We start from the raw sequence: 26141 nt of genomic DNA, 5'->3' as shown, positions 1-26141 counted from the left end.
AAAAGAGTAGCATAAGTCTGACTGCAAATCAACTTTGAGCTTTGATTCACAGGAACAACTTAAAGATAAGGTAAGTTCTTAACGGGTTTCAAGTGCTGTTATATTTTAGGAGAATGACTCATCCATCATGGATGTGCCTTTCAGAGGACACTGACAGAGTCCAAAGGACACTCAGAGTTTGTATAATAATGACTTTAAAATGTCTCTCCTTCTATGGCCCGTGTCCACCTGCCAACGTGAGGAACCATTTTGGCCACCTACCATGGACCCTCTTAGCCAGTTCTCTGCCCACAACCTTTGCGTCAAAAGGTTTCCCAACATCCTGCCCATTGGAGAGAACTTGGGATGTGTTGCTGCTACCTGCACAGCCTTCAAACCAAAGGGTCCTCCATGTGCTCTGACTCTCTCCCTCCCTAGTGTCAGACTTTCAGGAGAGGAGGGGTGTGACTACAGATTGGTAAGGGCCATCCAAGGAGAACACCAACAGTGAACACCACCAATAAACAAAATATATAATGCCAGTTATTTAAAATAACTGCAGAGCTGTAACAAATAGTCAAAACTGTGTTCTTTGTATTATTGAATGGAAAAAATATTTTTATAGTATGTTATTCCTGATATATGTTTGTATGCATAGAAGGGTTCCAAATTAATAAAAATACTTCGAAAAGTGAAACGTGGCAATGCCCAAACATAGTAAACCCAGAGACATATTAACTAATTTAAAATATGCCCAAACTGGCAGTTCAGATCACTGGAGAAAAGAATGGGTCACTAAATGATCAGTGGTTAGCTATTTGGCAAAGAAATAAAATAGCAGACTTCTTGCTTCCTACTTACTTCTAACATCTAACCCTTTAATTCATCTATAATATGGAATATTTTTAAAAAAACAAAAGTTCTAAAAGCAGCAAGAAAGATAGGCAAATATTTTAATAAGGTTCAAAAAAGCCATTTCTAAGCAGAACACAAAAGACAGAAACCATAAAGGAAAAGATAGCTAGATCTGATGTTACAAAAATAGAAAACTTCCAACAAACAAGAATCAATTCGCATTATTGTTAGGGGGCCTTGTTCCCCCTTCACCTGTTGCTTAAAATTAGTTTCTTTAAAAAGTGCGTGTGTATAGCGTTACACAGTGCACACACACACATACATACACCCACAGAGACTGGGAGCAATTGGGAAGGATGGGAAGACCCATTTCAGCAGGGGTTGTTTAATTCAGCACACGTGACTGCAGTTCCTGCTCTGGACCAACACCTCAATGGGTGTCCAGGACATAGATGAGGAAGACCTACCTTGAGGAACTCAGAATCCACTAGGAGACCTACAGTGTGCCTGTAAGAGCTGTCAACTTAAGGCACTATGTGGAAGATGCTGAAAGCGAGGTACAAGTGAGGGGCAGTGGAAAGAGACAGGAAGGGTATTCCCCACTGATGTTTGGTTTCATTTCTTTTGTTGTAAGTGTTGAGTCGAGTCTGTTGGATATATTTTGAAAGACAGAGATAGAAAATAAGTAACTGAGCAAAGTGTTGTGGGGAGAGAGGAAAAGAAGGTCCTTCAGGGGAAAAATTCAGGAGGTATGGTTTGCCATAGATGTTACTGAACCGTGGTTGTCCAAGTGTAGTCTCCAAGCGAGCAGCATCAGCATTGCCAAGGAACTTGTCAGAAATGCAAATTCTCAGGCCCCATCCAAGACCTACTGAATCAGAAACTCTAGAGATGGGCTCACTAATCTGTATTCAGCCTTCCAGGTGCTTTTGATGCATGCTAAAATTTAGGAATCACTATCACAGACTTTAGAAAAGTTGCCCATCAAAAACTCTTTCCTCCACTAGGTATTAGGGAAGGGCAGTTCCTGGTCTGTATAATTCTAGTCCACTTTTGCTCTTTTGAGATGAGTTTGAAACGTTACATTGCTTTCTCCTGTGGAGACTCCCTCTGTCAAGAGTATAACATTTCTAAAGCTCTGATCTAGATTTGGCCTTGGCTCTTGGAGATTCTGGTAGGTTTGGGTTCTTGGGTTTTGGGGTATTTTTAAGGAAAAAAAAGGGACAGAAAAAAAGGAAGGAACTGAAGGGAACTCTGAGGCTTCAGACTTGAATGTGTGAGAGAATGGAGACAGCATGGGAAATTGGGAACCAGAAACAACAACTAAATCTAGAAAGGAAAAGCTTGGTTTGGGGACAGATTGAATGAAGGTACTGAGAAAACCCTGAGTGATCTAAAGGGAAAGGGAAATTTGGGGATTGTCCTAGATTATGTGATAATCGAAACAAAGGGAGAAGCTAAGATGGGAAAAAGGAGAAAACTGCAAAAGGACAGAATCTAGAGATCCTACTTCAAAAGAAATAGGATATTTTATAAATGAGGCAAAGAAAAAAATGGCCAGAGATGAAGACTCAGGAGTCTATGTTCTTACATTTTTGTAATCGTAACAACTGCTAATGTGTCACGGAGTCTTTTGGCCAATTAAGGCTGCTCGGGAAATTATTATACTGAAATCTTTCTGAAGGAGACATTTAATCATGTCTTTAGGCACCTAGGTGAAACCAGTCCAGACACACATAGGTGAGCCCAAAGTAAAATTAACTGAATGTTAAAAGTTACCGTGTTTGACTGGCACCGAAACTTGCATATGATATAAACGCAGTTGACCTCAGTAAATTGAATAGTTGCTGCAGATGAGATTTTTATCTCAATGAAAAGTACAGATACTCATCTGGGATGGTAGGCAGTGAGCGGACCACCAAATTTTTAAAGAGGAAAGGAAATCATACATTTACCAGGGAGGGATAAGCCCATACAAGCCTAACGTCTTTGTTTTGGGCTGGCATCACATTGACTCAGAGTTATCAACTCAGAGGGAAATAAATGAGCGATTAGTAAATTCAGTTAGACAAGACAAAGGCTTTTAAAACATAGCTTAAAACAATAAGAACAACGTGACAAACCAAAAAATTCTACAGCAGTCAAATAAGTAATGTAAATGAGTGAAAAAGGCCAGGGATTAGGCAGTAGGGCATGGTGGAGACTGAGGAAAAACTGGAGAGTCCATTACCTATCTCAAGGGAGAAGTCAACACAGATCCAGCTTATTTGTGCCATGCACATGCAGGCCCCGTGTGGCTGGATCTGATGTTTCAAATGCTCCCAGGTATCTGCATATTATCATGTGATATTTTATAACTCGTACAACAAGACCCAAGCCAAACAAAACAGGCCTGCAAATCGGGCTTACAGTCCACTAGTTTTCAATACCTGGCCCCCAGAATACATCTCTCTTAAACTGAATTAAATGGGAAGCTTTTTGGAAGAGGTAGCGTTTGAGCCAAGCAAGTATACAGACTTCCCTTCATTCTCTGCTAGAAACTTCATTTCAGGGATCCCAAGCCAGAAGCATGAGATGGGGAGAGAATAACCACTAAAAGGAAAAAATACAAATTTAAAATATAAACTACCTCATGAGCTATGCTCTAGAAAATAGAAAAATAATATTTCCAAGTCCATGAGAGAAAAAATAATCATTTTTCCTTTAAAAATAAATAATTTCTATGTATGTTTATGGACATTCAATGTTTTAGTTAGGAGCATCAGTAAAAACAATTATAAGATTTCCAAATTGGGTTTTAACTTCATATGTGAAAATCCAGGGATTTAGAGAGCATCTCTATCCTCCAACACAAGTGGGGGGGAAAAACCCATAACCTTTAGTTTCACCTCCTTCAAGTGAGTGTGGATGTGTCTCATTTGACCAGCCAAAAATAGCCCTTTCTGCTGGGATCTTGTGGTATCACCACTGATGGCGTTTACAGCATTTTACTGAGTCTAAGATGCACATTTTTCGCTGTTTCCGTATCCCTGACATCAGAAAGCATCTTACAGTCAACGGTGTTTTACAATAGTCGGTTGCAGGTGGGAGCACAAACACAGTATAGGTTTTCATACCATCAGCACTTCCACTGGGCTCTGTGCCCTGCTGGAATTGCACACGTGCAAATGTACTGCCATTTAAACTATCCTTTAAAGAATGACAAAGCAAATATGACAAAATGTGTTGGGCTTGTAAGAATTCTACTATTTTGAACTTCCACATGTCTCAAATGATTTCAAATTAAGAGATAAAAAATGTCTTTTAAGAGAGATTACACTGTGAGTCGGCATTAAAGCAGACATTTATTATGTATGCAGCAAGGCGCAAAAACACAGCAGGAGGGAGCGAACTGATGTCAGTCAAGTGAATTTTTGTCAGTTGGACAATGCATTTTCACATTTTTCTTGCAGAGCATTTTAAAGGACCACGTTGATGAAGTTGCATGACATTTTGTATCTGAGATACATATCAAGGGATGTCTATTGCAAGCCAAGCCAGGCAAATGAAAGCAGAAGATGCCAGTCCCTTGCATAGATAAAAGACATTGCAAAGCAAAGGCTGATATGCAAGACCACCATTCACAAACCGTGTCAGAGTTCACTTTGCTGCATATTTTTCTTCCTTAGCGGACATTAAAAACAAACAAAACACAACTCAAAACTGATAGCACTTGGGACTTCCCTGGTGGCACAGTGGTTAAGAATCTGCTTGCCAGTACAGGGGACACGGGTTCGAGCTCTGGTCCGAGAAGATCCCACATGCCAGGGAGCAACTAAGCCCGTGAGCCACAACTACTGAGCCTGAGTTCTAGAGCCCACGAGCCACAACTACTGAAGCCCGCGCGCCTAGAGCCCTTGCTGTGCAACAAGAGAAGCCACCGCAGTGAGAAGCCCGCGCACCACAACAAAGAGTAGCCCCCGCTCGCTGCAACTAGAGAAAGATGGCGCGCAGCAACGAAGACGCAATGCAGCCAGAGATAAATAAATAAATAATTTTTAAAAAAACCTGATAGCACTTTAGAATTTATTGAAAATGAAAAACGTACTACTTAGTAGGGTGTGGCATTTTGGTAATGATTATCATGCATTTACCTTAATGCCTTTTGCTCTAGAATCTAGACCCCAAGCTGAAGTGTTCTCACTTGACTAAAAGGCAGTGTCTTGACTGTAAAAATGATAAAACCAACACTGTAAGCTCCATGAAGTTAAGACTATACCTGTCCTATTCCCTGCTGATGGTGCCTGATACATGGCAGCGCTATACCAATATTTATTGCAATAATGGGTAAGCAGATGGATGAAATGCAGCCAACTCCGGGGAAAGCCGATTTGCTCAGCAGAACATTCCCTGAGAAGGCAGGGAGTGGGGTCAGATGATCATTTAAACTTCATTCTCTTGTCTACTCTGAATCCACGTGCCACCTTTAATGCAGATTTTAAAAAGATTTCTCTTGGGCTTCCCTGGTGGCGCAGTGGTTGAGAGTCCACCTGTCGATGCAGGGGACATGGGTTCGTGCCCCGGTCTGGGAATATCCCACATGCCACGGGGCAGCTGGGCCCATGAGCCATGGCCGCTGAGCCTGTGCATCTGGAGCCTGTGCTCCGCAACGGGAGAGGCCACAACAGTGAGAGGCCCGCGTACCGCAAAAAAAAAAAAAAAAAAAAAGATTCCTCTTAATGTCATTTTCTGATTGTCTAGCCACCAAGGCATCTTGGATTTGCCTTGACAACTGGTTACAGAGTGAGAGCACTAGCCTCTCTCAGAACAACACCCTGATCCATCCCCTACAGAGGTCTGGCTGCCTGGAGAAGAGCAGGTACAAAAAGTGTTGATGTTGTGCCCAAGGGCAGGCAAAGGCCTCTTGCCTGATCTCATGGGACCTCTAGTGCTGTCACCTTGCCCCCTGCCCCAAGAAGAATCAGAGACCCTCTAAATCACAGTTGAAAGTCATCTTTGATTCAGAAGAATAAAATGCTGTCAATTGTGCATTACTAGGAGATGGGAATAAGGAACATACATGTGTATATATGAATTAGAACCAATTATATTGGGTTGTTTGGGTTTTTTTTTCTTTTTTTGTGGCCACACCACGCAGCTTGCAGCATCTTAGTTCCCGGACCACGGACTGAATCTGGGCCCTCGGCAGTGAACGTGCTGCGTCCTAACCACTGGACCGCCAGGGAATTCCCTGTATTGTTTGAGAATATAAAACTCTTTAAAAGCAGAAAAAGAACAAGCTTACATGGAAACCTGTTTAAAACATCTTGACAAAAACTGACTCTCTATGATGAAATAATATATTGACTATTTTGTCAATGTAATATCTTGGCTAAATTACATACTAGATTTTAAAACAATAGTTAATTATCAACCACCTGTGGTCTTTGGACACGCACCTTTCAGCCTCCATAAATGCCGCCATAGTAATGACTATAAAAACATTTGTTTCTATAACTTAAGCTGCAAGGAATAGAACATTTTCGCCTATCAGCATGAGTAATAGTGAATCATAGTAAATATGAAAACTGAAATAATAGTAAAATATTTTAAAGCTCCATTTATTCATAGAGATATTAATCTGAAGTTTATTATTTTCCGCCCACCTAAAAAATAAAGAGTATAATTGCAATTGCAGGTAGTCTCCATTCATCTACTAAAAAAGAACTGTTTTTTCAAGCACTATGGAAGCACTCATCTACAAACATTGGCCTAATTAGGCCTCACTCTTATTTATTCCTGCAGCAGGTCCCTGGGGATCTCTGCTTGTGTCAGCTCTGTGTGGCTGGAGGGAATAAAAGCTTGACCCTGGACTCAGAACTGGATTTCAAAGTCAACTCTACCACTTCTGAGCTGTTTCTCCTAGACATGTTTTTTAACATCCCTAATCCTCAGTTTCCTTTTTATAAAACAGGGAGAACAATAATACGGGCCTTATAGGGTTGTTAAAGTGACTGTAAAAGTTAATTCATATAATGAATCTGGCCCATAGTAAGTGCTCAATAGATGTTAGCTATTAGTATCATCGTTACAGAAGTTATATAGATGTGTGTCTTTGAGGATAACCAATCATTTAGATCTACCAGTAATGCTGACGGATTTCCCTCAGTTAGTGACAATCTCCTGGTGTCCAAATGAGCAGGGAAGAGAGTTGGGAGACATCTATCGTGGTGTGTGTTCACCATTTCTCCCACCTCCTACTTACAGGTTTAAGATAGGCGATGTTACTGTGACGAATGTCGTTCAGGAGCTGATCTCTGGGGGTGATTTCCACCAGCGGGGGTGGCCTATTTCTCGGCACTGGTTTGAGCGTTTTGATCACGTCTTTGAGGTTGGTTTTCTCGGCTGATTCTCTGGCTTCCGGCATCCGGGATTTGCGCTGGATCCTCTTTAGCTTTACCATGCGGAAGGTGTCAGTGTCCGGCCTGTACTTCGGGGCGTGCGACGGCTTTTTCGTCGTTTCATTTTGTCGACCGAAGGGGACTGCGTGGGAGCTGGGAGGTCGAGGAGGAAGAGGAAGAGGAGGCTGGAGGAACTCCTGCGTCCCAGAATCGGGCACTGGTCCCCGCAGCGTCTCCCACATCCCAGGTGGCAGCCCCAACCCGTTCTCCAACATGGCTATTAACTTCCTCTGCTCTTTGAGTTGCTGCTGTTTCTGTTCTTCTTGTCTTTTCTGCCTTTGTCTATCCTGATTCCTGGTGAGCAGGTTGGTTACCACCATTCTGGGTCCTGGAAGCTCAAAATGGTAGCCCATCTTCAGGAGAGTGTCATTTGCCTTCAGAAGCCTGGCTATCTCCATTTCAGCATGGTGGCCCAACATATGCCTCTGATTGTGGAACCGAAGTTCGGTTAGTGTCTCATTAAACTGGAGACACCTCATGATGGCCACGATTCCCTTGCCTGTGATGAAATTGGACTCGACGTTAAGAGTGGTAATGCTCCTGTTTTCACGCAACATGTTGGCCAGGGCGAATGCTAGGTTCTCATCCGCACCCACGTTGGCTAAACTGAAGGTTTTGATGTGTTTGTTTTTCTTCATCGCGTTGACAAAGTCCAGCAACATTTCTTTGGGGATGTTTTCAATGTTGTTCAGGTTGAGTTCCTTCATGTCAGGGTCATTTTGTCTCACTCGCCTTAAGCTCCCATCTAGGTCCGTTTGGTTTCCGGAAGGCCTTGCGCTTACCTTCAAAAAACTGGTATCTAGAGCTAGCTTTTTGGGATCTAATTTTGATATTTTTTTCTCACTTTTTTCTTGGGCCTCTGGTCTGTCTTTCTGTTCTTCGGTTACTTTATCAGTTACCTGTTGGCTGTTGTTCTCACCATTTCTGATTTGCTCCTTTACCTCACCTTCCTCTTCTCTTTTTGTTTTCTCATCACTCTCTTCACTGTCTTCTTTTCCCTCATCTTCTTCATCTTCTGCATCATCTTCTTCATCTTCTGCATCATCTTCTTCATCATCTTCTGCATCATCTTCTTCATCTTCCACATCACCTTCGTTATCTTCACTATTTGTTTCTTGGACATTGTCACTGCCCTGTGATTCTGTTTTATGTGCAGTGATTTCATTATTAAGCTTTTCTTTTAAATACTGGGACACATTTTTATTACTTGTGTCTATTTCTTCATGCTGTTCTTGAGTTTTTCCCTAAAAGAGAAGTTTATGAGGGTTAGAACACATAGCAGGGTTTATGAGGGTTAGAATACATGTCATGAGGGTTTCTTCACATAGAAATATGAAGAGCAGCGCTATTTACTGGAGAGAATAAGAAGATTTATTACTAAGTGAAAAAAGGAAGCAAATAAGCTGTAGGCATAGTATTCCATTTGTTTACGTATTTATGTGTATACATATATACACACAATATATATCAAAGTTAATAAATGTGTAGAAAAAACAGACTTGTAATGCTTACCAAGTAAGTACTTGTCTCTGAGGAAGAGAGGTAACCATTGAGATAACTGAGAAAACGAAGGATCGAGGGGATCTACACTTTTTACGTTATATAATTCTAGACTAAGTTTTTTTAAAACCAAGTACACATATTAGTTTTTCAAGCAAATACAACAAAAATAAAGATAAATTTTTATAGGCATACACAGGCACGAACACAGTTTTTGGCTGTGTTTTTCTCATCCCCTGTGTTAAAATTAAGCCTAGTTAATTTTGTTTTCAGACCCTCTATTGTTTTTAAAGATGGGGTTCGGTTCCCGAAGCAGTTAAAAATTATTTGTTTTGAAAACCTTATGGATTTATCCATTCATTGAAATCTTTGTTTTGTATATAGCTGAATAGGCATCTTTGTATTCAATAGCTCTGTGTTACACAATAATTTCCTTATTGCCCTAACCAAAATTTACATAATATGTTTGCCAATCTAATGTAATGTGTACAACAAGTTTCCCTGAAAATAAGACACTGTGGGGAAAATGAGAGCAGTTTGATATTTGGAACATAACAAAACCCTTAAACTTTGATTTTTGTTTGCTCAGCTCTGGGAAAACTATCCTGGATACTCCAGGGACAGGCTTTATAGTCCAGTTCCTTTGGAAGGAAAGTGTCTAGGAGGCAAAGCCAGCTACAAAAGGGGACAGGATTAGTAGAGATTTAGAAACAACTGCTTAGTCTGGGAAGGAAAATGACAGTCATATCAATAATGTTTATTAAATGTTTGCACATCAATTAGCACATTTTCCCAAAATGTATGTGTACCTCATAGGTGTCATTTTGAAAGCTGATGTAGCAGTTTGACACACAGGCTCATCTGAGTAAGAACTTGATCTTGGGAGGACGAAATGAGTAAAGGGGATCAACTGTATGGTGACGGATGGAAACTAAATTTTTGGTGGTGAGCATACTGTAGGGTATATAGAAGTAGAAATATAATGTTGTACACATGAAACTTACATAGTGTTATAAATCAATGTTATCTCAATTAAAAATAAACCTGTAATTAAAAAAATAAGAACTTGATTTTACTGCTTATAACATTATAGGCTGGAATTGACAATTGACACCTTAACTCTGAAGCCTTCACCTTTGCATTTCTCATTTGTCTCAGCAGGGGGAGCCAACTATCAAGCTGTTTAAATTATACCAAAGGAAGAAAAAGTGTTAAAAGTACCCAATTTGTTTTTTCCTCTGAAATTGGTGTTCATATAGAACTGGCTTTTACTCTAGTTGTAAAACGTCTGCAAATTGTACCTTACACTCTAACCTGATCAAGCCAGCAACTCATTTTCTTGAGTGCAGTACATGTTTAAATTCCCCTGGTCATGAAATCAGTTTATAACTTTCCTAAAATTATAGCCAGCGTGATGGTAATGTGACAAGATATATCAATATTAGCAGGCATAACTACAAGAGACTTTACCTGTGGGGATCTCTGTCTTATTTTTGCCAAGTCATTTTTAAGTGAAACATTTAAAACAATGTGCTGATACACAAGTCCAGAGTGGACCACAATTCTACTTTTCATATAAGGAACATATTTAAAGAATGAACTATCTTTAAAACAGCTTAACATCATCAACTTCTAAATTCACCACTGATATCCAATGTACTGTGGTAATACTGGATTTTTTGGTTATTTGACTTGGTTTAATTGCAGAGCCTGTGGCTGGACTTCAGGGGGACTGTGACACCCTTGAGATTGTATGTGAAACATTGTATGTGTATGCATGTGATGGAAGGAGAGAACGGAGAGCCTTCTTCAGCTTCTTAAAGGGTTCTGTGAGCCAAAAAAAGCATAAAGGACAAATGCTTCTGGGTTATGAGTTAATTCATTAAGTATCATGCCTACAGAATATAGGCTTTCCTGCACAAGAAACCCCGTGGCAATTTTTTTAAAGAGATATTTACAAGAAATTACCACTTTTTCCTCCCAGTTATACCATGTAAGTGTTAAAGAAAGTTCCCATCTGGCGTAGGATGAAATATTCTGATTTATCTATAAGTGTCGACAAAACATAGAGTCTTGAGAAATGACAGTTACCACAGGGACACGTGCCAGCCCAGCCCAGGCAGCCATTTCTCTGTTGTATACAAATCCCCAGTTACCTTGGATGACACAAAGGTAACAGGAACACGTTCGTCTTCCAGCATGCGTCTGGATGCCTTTTGCCAATACATATAATCAACGAGAGATTTATGGTCGAAGTTCCCTGTTGGTGGCTTGTCAGTCTGATCCTTCTGAATCATTCCCACGGGAAGCCTGGGGTCAGGGGCCATCACCTCCATTTCCAACTGCAGTTCCTTAAGCTCTTCTGGGGACAAGTTGGCCAAGATTTCATCTTCATCAATCTCCCCATCAAAGAGTTCTTCTTGATCTGAATTCCTGCTGTGTTCCGACATGATTCTTTTCTATACTTTTCTATACTTTATTAGAAAAGGAGAAATAATCAGAGAAGATATAAAAAAAGAAAAAACTCTCAAGAAGTTCCCCCAGTTACCAAGCGTCCCAGTTCAATACCACCTTGAGAGATTTTTTTTTCCCCCAAGAACCCCAGTGGTGTTTGCTGAGCCTCTAGGAGTGACTGCCGCTAAGCTCAAGCCGTAACTATATTAAGCAGGGCTTGGCTGGAGAGGGTCAATTTATGGAATTACTATGCTCCTCTCTTTTCGGCAACTTGAGTCAGCTGTGCAAATCCATCTGACATTTCAGTACAGCTGCTTAGGTTTGCCAGCGAGTAACAGGTCTCCAGACTCCCTGTAGGAGTAAAATTAGTTCTCTTCCTATGTGCTCTCACATTGTCCTACACTAAGTCATGCAGCCCATACACACATACCCCAGTCCTGCAGGGGAGTCCACTTCTTTTTATTTAAATGATGAAAGCAACGTACAATATTTCAGGAGGAAAATCCAAACAGCGACCTCAGTTCTACTGAAGTGAAAAATTCATATGCAGGTGGAAATCAAGCTCTCAGGGCTTGATTCTTCACTACCATGAGACTCTGGAAGGAAATAAACCTGCACACAGCTGAGCAGAGGTCTGGCTATGTTACCCGCTGCGTAAACTGAACCTTTGCAAGATGTCCTTATTTGCATCTAGATCCTGTGATCTAACAGATGGGGACAACGAGCCCTTGAATTTCCACTATGAGTAAGGAGTTTAATGTTTTAAATAATTTGTTTTTCTTATTAAGTATCCATTAAGCCAGGATAAAAATTTAAAGGGATCTAAATTGAAATGTTAAAAAAAAAAACCCAAACCATTAAAGTACTGGCAGAAATCATGAAAAGATTTTTTCATAACTTCAGAGGACGATATGGCAATATTTATCCAAATGACAAATGTACATTTTCTTTGACCAGCCATTCCACTTTTAGGAATGTATCCTACAGATACACTCCCACATGGGTGAAATAATACGTGCTCAAGATTATTCAATGTAGCAAACTACAAAACAGTGTATTGTATGTTCTTTGTGTGATAAAGGGTAAAAAGAATATATGTATATATACAGATTTTATCAACAGATCCTTGGAAAGATACACAAGAAACCAATAACAATGGATGCTACTGGAGAAAGAAATGGGTTGTCTGGGAGACAGGACTAGCAAAAAAGACTTTGTTACTGTATACCCTTTTATAATTGCCAGATTTTGAAACTTATGAACATAATGCTTATTCAAAAATATATATTTATTGTACAAAACTTAGGATAACACAGGGAAGCATAAAGAAATTTAAAATTTCCTCTTATTGCACCATTAAGAGCTACCGTCATTAACATTTTGGTTCATCACTCCAGTCAGTCCCTTCTTACAGTCATATGAGCTCAATAATCTTTTGTCATCTGTTTTCTGACTTACAAAATCATGGTTTTTTTCTAGGTTATAGTATATTCTACTTCTACATAATTTTTTTTAATTTTTTAATTTATTTATTTTTGGCTGCATTGGGTCTTCATTGCTGCACGCAGGCTTTTTCTAGTTGCGGCAAGCGGGGGCTACTCTTTATTGCGGTGCATGGGCTTCTCATTCCGGTGGCTTCTCTTGTTGCAGAGCACGGGCTTGAGGCACGCGAGCTTCAGTAGTTGTGGCACACAGGCTCAGTAGTTGTGGCTTGCTGGCTCTAGAGCACAAGCTCAGTAGTTGTGGAGCACAGCTTAGTTGCTGCACAGCATGTGGGATCTTCCCGGACCGGGGATCAAACCTGTATCCCCTGCATTGGCAGGCAGATTCTTATCCACTGCGCCACCAGGGAAGCCCTACTACTACATAATTTTTAATAACTCTCTGTTAAGATTCTTTATATGGAAGTACCATAATTTATGTAACCAATCTCCAATTATTGGATATTTGGACTGCTTTCAATGCTCACAAGCACTTCTTCAATAAATATCCCCTGTAGTTAAATATTAATACACATGCAAAGTTATTTCTTTAGGATAAATTGAATATATTCCAAGAAGTGAAATTGCTGGGTCAAAGAATATGAGGAAATTAAGGGCTTTTTATACGTATGGGTAAGTGATCCCCTCAATATTATTATTACCCATCCCTAATACATATATATTAAGTTATTTGCAAATTATATATATGTTACTATTCCAATATTACACATAATTTATAATTATATTTATACATAAATATAAAATACACATTGTCAACTTATTCTTCAATATGTCAACTTATTCTTCAATATAAATTTATAACATTTATAAATATAAATGAATTTAAATTTATATATACATCTATATCACAAAACATATGCAAAAAAATTAAATGTGAGAAGTTTTAAGTGGACGTGCTATTATTTTCTTCCTACCCTGGGGGTTTTTTTGAACACCCCAAGATTGAGAGACTTTTCATATATATGGCTAAACCATTCACCAGAAAGATATTATCAACTTACTTGAATGATCATTTTAAAATAAAGAACACAGATGCATAGTGACAGCTTACTATTGACCTCTCCCCTGTGAGGATTCCTTTCATCCTGGTCCTGTAACAGGGAAATAAAAGCCTGGCCTCAGCAGGCAGCGAGGTAGACCACTTTACACAACTGATTTGCAGACCATCATTTCAGAGACGGAGCTTGCAAACAGTGGTCTCAAGAGACTGTACCAAAAAGAGTTTTGTGTACAAGGAGGTTTGGAAATGTTATATTCTGCAGTTGTCTTTTAGAGATTTGTAAAACACATGAGCTTTTAGAGACTCTGAGAAATCATATGTGAAAGAAATCCATTTATTTAGCTCAATATTTCCCAAACTTATTTACTTAATTCATGGGTGTTTTCTTTTAAAAATCACTAATGGGCTTCCCTGGTGGTGCAGTGGTTGAGAGTTCGCCTGCCGATGCAGTGGACACGGGTTCGTGCCCCAGTCCGGGAAGATCCCACATGCCGCGGAGCAGCTGGGCCCGTGAGCCATGGCCGCTGAGCCTGCGCGTCCGGAGCCTGTGCTCTGCAACGGGAGAGGCCACAACAGTGAGAGGCCCGCATATCGCAAAAAAATCACTAATATCCTGTGTAATTATTTTCCAAAATTCATACTTCGGGAAATACTGATATAAATATAAAAGCAGGGGCTTCCCTGGTGGCGCAGTGGTTGAGAGTCCGCCTGCCGATGCAGGGGATGCGGGTTCGTGCCCCGGTCCTGGAAGATCCCACATGCTGCGGAGCGGCTGGGCCCGTGAGCCATGGCCGCTGAGCCTGCGCGTCCGGAGCCTGTGCTCCGCAACGGGAGAGGCCACAACAGTGAGAGGCCCGCGTACCACAAAAAAAAGTAAAAATAAATAAATAAATAAATATAAAAGCAGAAGATCTGGAATTAGTCTGCCAGATTCAAACCCCAGTTCCACTCCTTAGTAACTATGTGATACTGGGCAACTTAACCCAAATTGCTCATCATATAAAAGAGATCTGACAGTAATATTTATCATATTCAATTAATGAGGGAACTAAATGAGGATACAGATAGATACTGAACTAGATATAGATATGGAGATTAAGTAGGATGGTGCATGGCACAGAGTAAAACCCTCAATAGATGTTATATATTACTAGTCTCATATTTCATGGGTAACCACAGAAACATGTAAAGAAAAACAAAGGCAGTTGTAAAATGTAATACATTTAATAAACCACTTCCATGATAGAAACCATTATATTAACAGGAAAAAACAAAAGCGCTTTAAAAAATCTTGCTTTTCTTACAGAGAGCAACTCAGAGGCTTTTAGATGGAAATGTGTATAAATAGAAAACCCACCATTTGCATGTAAGTGTGAAGCTATCCTCAGAAAGTGATCGGAATTGTTGCTTGTAAGCTTTCAGATTCAAATTCTATTCTGGTGACCAAATGTTTTTGATGATCACACACATTTAGAAATTTCTGTAAGGGGTGCCGCTTCAGCTAACTTCCATCTTGCTGAATGAGTTGGGAAAGTGGGTACATCTCTCCCAGCTGCTTCCACTATGCATTTCATCCATATGCTGACAGGGCAGGTTTTGCTGGTGTAATTAGCCTCATTTGACACACAGATGATTTAGTTGTGCTTTCTCTTAATGATGTTCCCCTGCCACCTCAGCAGCTTCTCACATCAGAATCCAGCTATGATGTCAAGAGAAAGTAACAAGCTGTAGGATAATCGACTGACTTTTTTACAGCCAGATAGGGCATCACAGATCAGAATCTCCTGCAGAGGTTTTTAAGTGCATGGATGCCCTGGGACCCCCAACCCCCAGAAACTACTAAATCAGAATTCTCAAGTTTGGATCCAGGAATCTGTATTTTTGGAAAACTCTCTAGGTGATTTTGATTTATAAATGAGTATGAGAATCACAGCACTATTGCAAGCCACTCATTTTACAGATCAGGCTCAGAGACCTTAGGAAACTGCATTTGATGACGTTCAGAACATGCTACCCCAAATATAGCACCTTGACATACTGAATATTTTAAGCTGAAGGAATTTGAGAACGAGCATGTGCAGGAAGGACTCTTTGACCTTCCTCTTCACCCCTGAAGCAGGTCATAAGACCCTCCTGTGATAGGAGCATCCTCACCTCTGAAAACAGAGGGACCAAGATGAATCCCAAGAAACAGGCCTTGCTCAGCTTCCCCTAGTTTACTGTCTTTGTTTATACCCTTCTGTCCTGTCACATTTCCCCATGACTTTCCACTTCTCTTCAAACCTAGTAATAAAAACACTTGAGCAGAAGCAAGAAGAACTACAATCCTGCAGCCTGTGGAACAAAAACCACATTCACAGAAAGATAGACAAGATGAAAAGGCAGACGGCTATGTACCAGATGAAGAAACAAGATAAAACCCCAGAAAAACAACTAAATGAAGTAGAGATAGGCAACCTTCCAGAAAAAGAATTCAGAATAATGATAGTGAAGATGATCCAGGACCTCAGAAAAAGAATGGAGGCAAAGATCGAGAAGATGCAAGAAATGTTTAACAAAAACCTAGAAGAATTAAAGAACCATCAAACAGAGATGAACAATACAATAACTGAAATGAAAACTACACTAGAAGGAATCAATAGCAGAATACCTGAGGCAGAAGAATGGACAAGTGACCTGGAAGACAGAATGGTGGAATTCACTGCTGCAGAAAAGAATAAAGAAAAAAGGATGAAAAGAAATGAGGACAGCCTAAGAGACCTCTGGGACAACATTAAACGCAACAACATTCGCATTATAGGGGTCCCAGAAGGAGAAGAGAGAGCGAAAGGATGCAATAAAATATTTGAAGAGATTATAGCTGGAAACTTCCCTAACATGGGAAAGGAAATAGCCACCCAAGTCCAGGAAGTGCAGAGAGTCCCATACAGGAGAAACCCAAGGAGAAACATGCCGAGACACACAGTAATCAAATTAGCAAAAACTAAAGACGAAGAAAAATTATTAAAAGCAGCAAGGGAAAAATGACAAATAACATACAAGGGAACTCACATAAGGTTAACAGCTGATTTCTCAGTAGAAACTCTACAAGCCAGAAGGGAGTGGCATGGTATACTTAAAGTGATGAAAGGGAAGAACGTACAACCAAGATTACTCTACCTGGCAAGGATCTCATTTAGATTCAATGGAGAAATCAAAACCTTTACGGAGAAGCAAAAGCTAAGAGAATTCAGCACCACCAAACCAGCTCTACAACAAATGCTAAAGGAACCTCTCTAAGTGGGAAACACAAGAGAAGGAAAGAACCTACAAAAACAAACCCAAAACAATTAAGAAAATGGTAATAGGAACATACATATCGATAATTACCTTAAATGTGAATGGATTAAATGCTCCAACCAAGACACAGGCTTGCTGAATGGATACAAAAACAAGACCCATATATATGCTGTCTACAAGAGACCCATTTCAGACCTAGGGACACATTCAGACTTAAAGTGAGGGGATGGAAAAAGATATTCCATGCAAATGGAAATCAAAAGAAAGCTGGAGTAGCAATACTCATATCAGATAAAATAGACTTTAAAATAAAGAATGCTACAAGAGACAAGGAAGGACACTACAGAATGATCAGGGGATCAATCCAAGAAGAAGATATAACAATTATAAATATATATGCACCCAACATAGGAGCACCTCAATACATAAGGCAACTGCTAACAGCTATAAAAGAGGAAATCGACAGTAACACAATAAGAGTGGGGGACTTTAACACCTCACTTACACCAATGGACAGATCATCCAAAATGAAAATAAATAAGGAAACAGAAGCTTTAAATGACACAATAGACCAGATAGCTTTAATTGATATTTATAGGACATTCCATCCAAAAACAGCAGATTACACTTTCTTCTCAAGTGCACATGGAACATTCTCCAGGATAGATCACATCTTGGGTCACAAATCAAGCCTCAGTAAATTTAAGAAAATTGAAATCATATCAAGCATCTTTTCTGACCACAGTACTATGAGATTAGAAATAAATTACAGGGAAAAAAACATAAAATACACAAACACATGGAGGCTAAACAATACATTACTAAATAACCAAGAGATCACTGAATAAATCAAAGAGGAAATCAAAAAATACCTAGACACAAATGACAATGAAAACACGATGATCCAAAACCTATGGGATGCAGCAAAAGCAGTTCTAAGAGGGAAGTTTATAGCAATACACGCCTACCTCAAGAAACAAGAAGAATCTCCAATAAACAATCTAACCTTACACCTGAAGGAACTAGAGAAAGAAGAAAACACAAAACCCAAAGTTAGCAGAAGAAATCATAAAATTCAGAGCAGAAATAAGTGAAACAGAAACAAACAAAACAATAGCAAAGATCAATAAAACTCAAAGCTGGTTCTTTGGGCTTCCCTGGTGGCACACTGGTTGAGAATCTGTCTGCTAATGCAGGGGACACGGGTTCGAGCCCTGGTCTGGGAAGATCCCACATGCCGTGGAGCAACTAGGCCCGTGAGCCACAACTACTGAGCCTGCACATCTGCAGCCTGTGCTCCGCAACGAGAGGCCGTGATAGTGGGAGGCCCACACACCACGATGAAGAGTGGCCCCACTTGCCAGAACTAGAGAAAGCCCTCCCACAGAAATGAAGACCCAACACAGCCAAAAGTAAATAAATAAATTAATTAAATAAATAAATCGAAAAGTAACTGTACCATTAATAAATAAATAAATAAATAAAAGCTGGTTCTTTGAGAAGATAAACAAAATTGACAAACCATTAGCCAGACTCATCAAGAGGAAGAGGACTCAAATCAATAAGATTAGAAATGAAAAAGGAGAAGTTACAACAGACACTGCAGAAATACAAAGCATCCTAAGAGACTACTACAAGCAACTCTATGCCAATAAAATGGACAACCTGGAAGACAAGGACAAATTCTTAGAAAGGTATAACCTTCCAAGACTGAACCAGGAAGAAATAGAAAATATGAACAGACCAATCACAAGCACTGAAATTGAAACTGTGATTAAACATCTTCCAACAAACAAAAGTCCAGGACCAGATGGCTTCACAGGTGAATTCTATGAAACATTTAGAGAAGAGCTAACACCTATCCTTCTCAAACTCTTCCAAAAAATAGCAGAGGAAGGAACACTCCCAAACTCATTCTAAGAGGCCACCATCGCCTTGATACCAAAACCAGACAAAGATACTACAAAAAAAGAAAATTACAGACCAATATCACTGATGAATATAGATGCAAAAATCCTCAAAAAAATACTAGCAAACAGAATCCAACAACACATTAAAAGGATCATACACCATGATCAAGTGGGATTTATCCCAGGGATGCAAGGATTCTTCAATATACACAAATGAATCAATGTGATACACCATATTAACAAACTGAAGAATAAAAACCATATGATCACCTCAATAGATGCAGAAAAAGCTTTTGACAAAATTCAACACCAATTTTTGATAAAAACTCTCCAGAAAGTGGGCATAGAGGGAAACTACCTCAACGTAATAAAGGCCATATACGACAAACCCACAGCAAACATCATTCTCAATGGTTAAAAACTGAAAGCATTTCCTCTAAGATCAGGAACAAGACAAGGATGTCCACTCTTACCACTATTATTCAACATAGCTTTGGAAGTCCTAGCCATGGCAATCAGAGAAGAAAAAGAAATAAAAGGAATACAAATTGGAAAAGAAGAAGTAAAACTGTCACTGTTTGCAGATGACATGACACTATACATAGAGAATCCTAAAAATGCCATCAGACAACTACTAGAGCTGATCAGTGAATTTGGTAAAGTTGCAGGATACAAAATTAATGCACAGAAATCTCTTGCATTCCTATACACTAATATGAAAAATCTGAAAGAGAAATTAAGGAAACACTCCCATTTACCATTGCAACAAAAAGAATAAAATACCTAGGAATAAACCTACCTAGGGAGACAAAAGACCTGTATGCAGAAAATTATAAGACACTGATGAAAGAAATTAAAGATGATACCAACAGATGGAGAGATATACCATGTTCTTGGATTGGAAGAATCAGTAGTGTGAAAATGACTATACTACCCAAAGCCATCTACAGATTCAGTGCAATCCTTATCAAATTACCAATGGCATTTTTTACAGAACTTGAACAAATCATCTTAAAATTTGTATGGAGATACAAAAGACCCCAAATAGCCAAAGCAGTCTTGAGGGAAAAAAACGGAGCTGGAGGAATCAGACTCCCTGACTTCAGACTATACTACAAAGCTACAGTAATCAAGACAATATGGTACTGGCACAATAACAGAAACATAGACCAATGCAACAAGATAGAAAGCCCAGAGATAAACCCACGCACCTATGGTCAACTAATCTGGGACAAAGGAGGCAAGGATATACAATGGAGAAAAGACAGTCTCTTCAATAAGTGGTGCTGGGAATACTGGACAGTTACATGTAAAAGAATGAAATTAGAACACTCCCTAAGACCATACACAAAAATAAACTCAAAATGGATTAGAGACCTAAATATAATACTGGACACTATAAAACTCTTAGAGGAAAATATAGGAAGAAAACTCTCTGATATAAATCACAGCAAGATCTCTTTTGATCCACCTCCTAGAATAGTGGAAATAAAAACAAAAATAAACAAATGGGACCTAATGAAACTTCAAAGCTTTTGCACAGCAAAGGAAACCTTAAACAAGACAAAAAGACAACCCTCAGAATGGGAGAAAATATTTGCAAATGAATCAATGGACAAAGGATTAATCTCCAAAATATATAAACAGCTCACGCAGCTCAATATTAAAAAAACAAACAACCCAATCCAAAAATGGGCAGAAGACCTAAATAGATATTTCTCCAAAGAAGACATACAGATGGCCAAGAAGCACATGGAAAGCTGCTCAACATCACTAATTATTAGAGAAATGCAGATCAAAACTACAATGAGGTATCACCTCACACCAGTCAGAATGGGCATCATCAGAAAATCTACAAACAACAAATGCTGGAGAGGGTGTGGAGAAAAGGGAACCCTCTTGAACTGTTGGTGGGAATGTAGATTGGTACAGCCACTGTGGAGAACAGTATGGAGGTTCCTTAAAAAACTAAAAATAGAATTACTATATGATCCAGCAATCCCACTACTGGGCATATACCCAGAGAAAACCATAATTCAAAAAGACACATGCACCCCCAATGTTCACTGCAGTACTATTTACAATAGCCAGGTCATGGAAGCAACCTAAATGCCCATCGACAGATGAATGGATAAAGAAGATGTGATACATATTTACAATGGAATATTACTCAGCCATAAAAACGAACAAACTTGGGTCATTTGTTGAGACGTGGATGGATCTAGAGACTGTCATACAGAGTGAAGTAAGTCAGAAAGAGAAAAACGAATATCGTATATTAACGCATATATGTGGAACCTAGAAAATGGTACAGATGAACCGGTTTGCAGGGCAGAAATGAGACACAGATGTAGAGAACAAACGTATGGACACCAAGGGGGGAAAGCGATGGGCGGGGGTGGTGGTGGTGTGATGAATTGGGCGATTGGGATTGACATGTATACACTGATGTGTATAAAATGGATGACTAATAAGAAACTGCTGTATATATAAAAAAAAAGCTCAAGTTTACCATTTCTTGGGGTCTTCATTTCCTTATGAAGATGTCTGTGTCATGCAAAACTTAAGTAAATTTGTATGTGTTTCTCTTGTGAAACTGTCTTCTGTCAGTCCAATTTCCAGGGGCAGAGTTAGAGAATCTAGGAAGGTAGCAGGAAAAAGAAATTTTCCTCCCCTGCCCTGGGCAAGTCAACCTCTGGGCCTCATTACTTCATCTGTAAAAGTGGGACGGTAAATGTAAATACATACTTTACAGGATTTTTGGGAAAAAAAAAAAAAAAACCTAAATGACATAATCCATGTTAAATGCTGATTAAATATTAATCTTATATTTTCACAAAGAAATTGTGTGACTCTTTTCTGCCTGATACCTGGCAAATACTGTTCAAGACTAAAATAAATCGCTCTTCAATTTATTCTTTCCAAAACAGCATGTAAGATACATGTAGAAGAAATGTTTAAATCTTGATACATTTAGGAAAATCCTAATGGTAAGAAGAAGCACTTTTTTCTTGGATCTATTCATTTTTCCATCCTACCTTCATTCAGGAGAGGGAAGATAGTGGATAAGCCATCTCTTTCATCAGCCCCAAACACTAGCTATAAGTGGACACAACTTCTATAAATGGTTCCCAAATGTTACTAAATAAATCAGTTCTGTCCTGTTTGTGGCATGCTATTCTCTTATGCAATTCCATTTGGGTCACCACAACTCTGCTCACTGGCTGCAGATTGCCTGAAGATTTTGTGAGTGTGAAATAAATGCCTCTCTCTCTCCTCAAATTTCCCTGACCCACAGCTACATTGCGTCAGGACGGGCTCTTACATTTACAAGGCAAGTGCTTCCCTAGAGGCAAAACACCCAGCCTGCCTTGCTCTTGCCATACCCCAGAGTAGCGTGAATTACAAGTGGATATTTACTGTTTTGTTTTCATTGTTTTAACAAGCCATCTCAAAATTCTTAAATTAAATTGATTTGATTTTGGCTTAATTTCAAAGGTAAATTAATTCTATAACTTCTGAAGGTGTGAGGATGTTATTACACTATTACTAATACTGCTACTACTGGTACTACCATTACTGCTATTACCATTAGAACAACTACTACTATGGTTACTACTATTACTACTGCTGCTGCTACAACTACTAGTGCTGTTGTTACTATTATTACTATTAATATTGACAGTCTACTGCTATTACTGCTGCTATTAATTTTACAGCCACAGTGCTAACATATTTGAGTACTTAATGTCCCTAAGCATGCGTTAAGTGATATATGTATGATACGGCAGTTTCTTCTTAATCTTGGAGAGTCGGTACTTTTATTAACCTCCTCTGACAGATATTAAAACGAAACATAGGCATTTGAGTTAAGGACTGCCTCTAAATTTGGGGCTCTTAATCCACGTCCTCTATTAGCTTTCTATCATCCAGCAGAAATGGCTTCTCACATACCTACAAGACTGGCATCACATAGCACAGAAAGCAACTGCTCTGAGACCTGAGCCTCCCTGTTTCCACGATAAACTTTCCCACTTCCCTGCCTGCCTTTAAGTGTCTGCCAAATGCCAGTGATGGTGACTGACTCCCTTGCCAAAGCAAGCTCTGTATAAATAGCCTCTGTTTGTTCTTATTTGGGTGATCTTCATTTATTTCCACAATTTCAGTGCATTCTCCTCTGGCCATAGAGTATAACATAAGAAATAATAGTCATGGGCTTCTCTGGTGGCACAGCGGTTAAGAATCCGCCTGCCAACGCAGGGAACACGGGTTCGAGCCCTGGTCCGGGAAGATCCTACATGCTGCGGAGCAACTAAGCCCGTGCACCACAACTACTGAGCCTGCGCTCTAGAGCCCACAAGCCACAACTACTGAGCCCGCGTGCCACAACTACTGAAGCTCACGCTTGTAGAGCCCCGTGCTCTGCAACAAGAGAAGCCACCACAAAGAGAAGCCTGCACACTGCACTGAAGAGTAGCCCCGGCTCGCCACGACTAGAGAAAGCCCATGCGCAGCAACGAAGATGCAACGCAGCCAAAAAATAAATTAATTAATCAATTTAAACAAAAAAAAAAAGAAAGAAATAGTCATATCTAGGAAGGCATGAAGACAAGAAGCTCTAGATCCTGACCCAGAAAAGCTCAATAGGTAAAGATCAGTCCCGACCTAAATAAGCAGAACAGGCCAAAATAGTGTTTTTATTTTTATTTATTTATTTATTTTAAAAAGAAAGGACCTTGACTAGTCCAATCCCTTGGCTTTTTTTTTTTAAAATAAATCTATTTATTTATTTACTTATTTATTTATTTTGGCTGCCTTGGGTCTTCGTTGCTGCACGTGGGCTTTCTCTAGTTGCGGCGAGCAGGGTCTACTCTTCAGTGTGGTGTGTGGGCTTCTCATTGCAGTGGCTTCTCTTGTTCCATAGCACGGGCTCTAGGCACCCTGTGGGCTTCAGTAGTTGTGGCACGTGGGCTCAGTAGTTGTGGCTCTGGGCTCTAGAGTGCAGGCTCAGTAGCTGTGGTGCACGGGCTTAGTTGCTTTGTGGCATGTGGGATCTTCCTGGACCAGGGCTCAAACCTGTGCCCCCTGAATTGGCAAGCAGATTCTTAACCACTGCGCCACCAGGGTAGCCCCCCAAAATAGTGTTTCTAGAAGGGAGTTCTCAGCCTGTAGTTGCCAAGCCGGAGGGAAGGTGGGGAAGGGATGGACTGGAGTTTGGGATTAACAAATGCAAACTATTATGTGAAGAATGGATAAACAACAAAGTCCTACTGTATAGCACAAAGAACTATACTCAATATCCTGTGATAAACCATAACAGAAAAGAATATGAAAAAGAAAGTATATATATGTATAACTGAATCACTTTGCTGTACAGTAGAAATTAATACATTGTAAATCAACTATATTTCAATAAAATAAATTTTAAAGAGAAAAGAAAGAAAGCAACTGCTCTGCTTGTTGGTACAAATAAGAAATGATGAGGGCTTCCCTGGTGGCGCAGTGGTTGGGAGTCTGCCTGCCGATGCAGGGGACACGGGTTCGTGCCCCGGTTCGGGAAGATCCCACATGCCGCGGAGCGGCTGGGCCCGTGAGCCATGGCCGCTGAGCCTGCGCGTCCGGAGCCTGTGCTCCACAGCGGGAGAGGCCACAGCAGTGAGAGGCCCGCTTATCGCAAAAAAAAAAAAAAAAAAAAAAAAGAAATGATGAAAATTGGCAGATTGCAAGGAATGTAATCATCAACAGCTGTGCTAATATCACCAAACAGCTACTGATAATGTTGAGACGCTGTAAGAAAGATTCTTGGATCTAATTGGTCTGGAGAATGCCGGGTTAAAGAAATGTAGAGGTATTTCTTAAACAGAAAGCTTTGAACATGCCAACGAGAATTGTGAATTTGTAAATCGAGAAAACAGTCTTCTGAACTGATAAGCACAAAAAGCTTTTTACCACAGAGCATGTGTTTCTCAGAACACATTTTGTGAAATGATGATCTAAGCGAGTCAAAGAAAGAAAATAATCTATTTTATGGGTTTACATGGGGAAAAGACTGGAAGGAAATACTCTAAAATGTTACAACTCCAAGGCTCCCCTGGCGGTGCAGTGGTTAACAATCCGCCTGCCAATGCATGGGACACGGGTTCAAGCCCTGGTCCAGGAAGAGCCCATGTGCCGCGGAGCAACTAAGCCCATGTTCCACAGCTACTGAGCCTGCGCTCCAGAGCCCGTGAGCCACAACTCCTGAAGCCCAGGCACCTAGAGTCCGTGCTCTGCAACAAGAGAAGCCACCACAATGAGAAGCCCACGCACCACAAGGAAGAGTAGTCCCCGCTCGCCGCAACTAGAGAAAGCCCGCATGCAGCAACAAAGACCCAACGCAGCCCAAAATAAATAATAATTAAAAACTTTTAAAGCAATCCATTTGTAGTTTTTTATGACATTTGTAAACACAGCAGGCAAGTCTTAAGTCTTTCTTTTTGGATACCTCATGGGTATGACATTTCCCTACTACTCTGATGAAAATCCACATTATCAAAGACAGAGATATCAAAACACTTAAAAACTGAAAGCAAGCCTAGTATATCTTGAGGGTTGTCTGCAACATATTTTGTCATAAGGAGATTTCTTCAACTGAGCTGTGAATTCAACTCACAGCTTCATGAAAGAAAGAACGCTTGCACAACAATGTGAATATACTTAATGCCACTGAACTATACACTTAAAAATAGTTCATCTGGTAAATTTTATGTGATGCATTACCATAATAACAAAAAGCAAGGGTAATGAAATATATTTAGGTGCCATATTTTATTCTGAAAGGTCCTCACAACTTCAGATATTTAAAAGTGTGTTCACGGTATTGTTTATTACAGTGACCTAGAAACAACCTAAATGCCCAACAACGGGGGACTGATCAAACCAACCATACCCTATTTCTACCTCTACTACCACAAAACCTGTTTTAAAAAACTGATGAAGTTTTATATTTATTATTATGGAATGATATCTACAATTCATTAAGTGAAAAATGTGTTATTAAATGGCCTATTCTGTTAAAAAATTTTAAAACATTTAAATACATTATATTTATTTTGTTTGAGAGAATCTTTATCGATATGAAACAATCTTTGTTTTCTGCTTTAAACATTTCCAAACATTTGAATATTTTACAAATGCATATATGATTTTAATATCAGAAAAACCTGACATCATGTTTTAAGTG

The 26141-nt window shown here is 39.7% G+C and overlaps 1 protein-coding gene across 1 annotated transcript in view; it reads right to left on the bottom strand.

Annotated features, from left to right (window-relative positions):
• LMOD3 (leiomodin 3) overlaps window positions 1-26141 on the bottom strand; it is a 39412-nt gene that overhangs the window by 1062 nt on the left and 12209 nt on the right. The window contains exons 2-3 of the mRNA XM_030867693.3: window positions 10931-11248; window positions 7079-8518 (exon numbers count right to left, since the gene is read on the bottom strand). Of these exons, the coding sequence (XP_030723553.2) occupies window positions 7079-8518; window positions 10931-11224 (1734 nt within the window). The 5' untranslated portion in view covers window positions 11225-11248. The remainder of the gene's footprint in view (window positions 1-7078; window positions 8519-10930; window positions 11249-26141) is intronic.

Source organism: Globicephala melas, chromosome 11 (genome assembly GCF_963455315.2).
Source record: "Globicephala melas chromosome 11, mGloMel1.2, whole genome shotgun sequence".
NCBI lineage: Eukaryota > Metazoa > Chordata > Mammalia > Artiodactyla > Delphinidae > Globicephala > Globicephala melas.
This window is presented reverse-complemented; position numbering and strand designations above follow the sequence as displayed.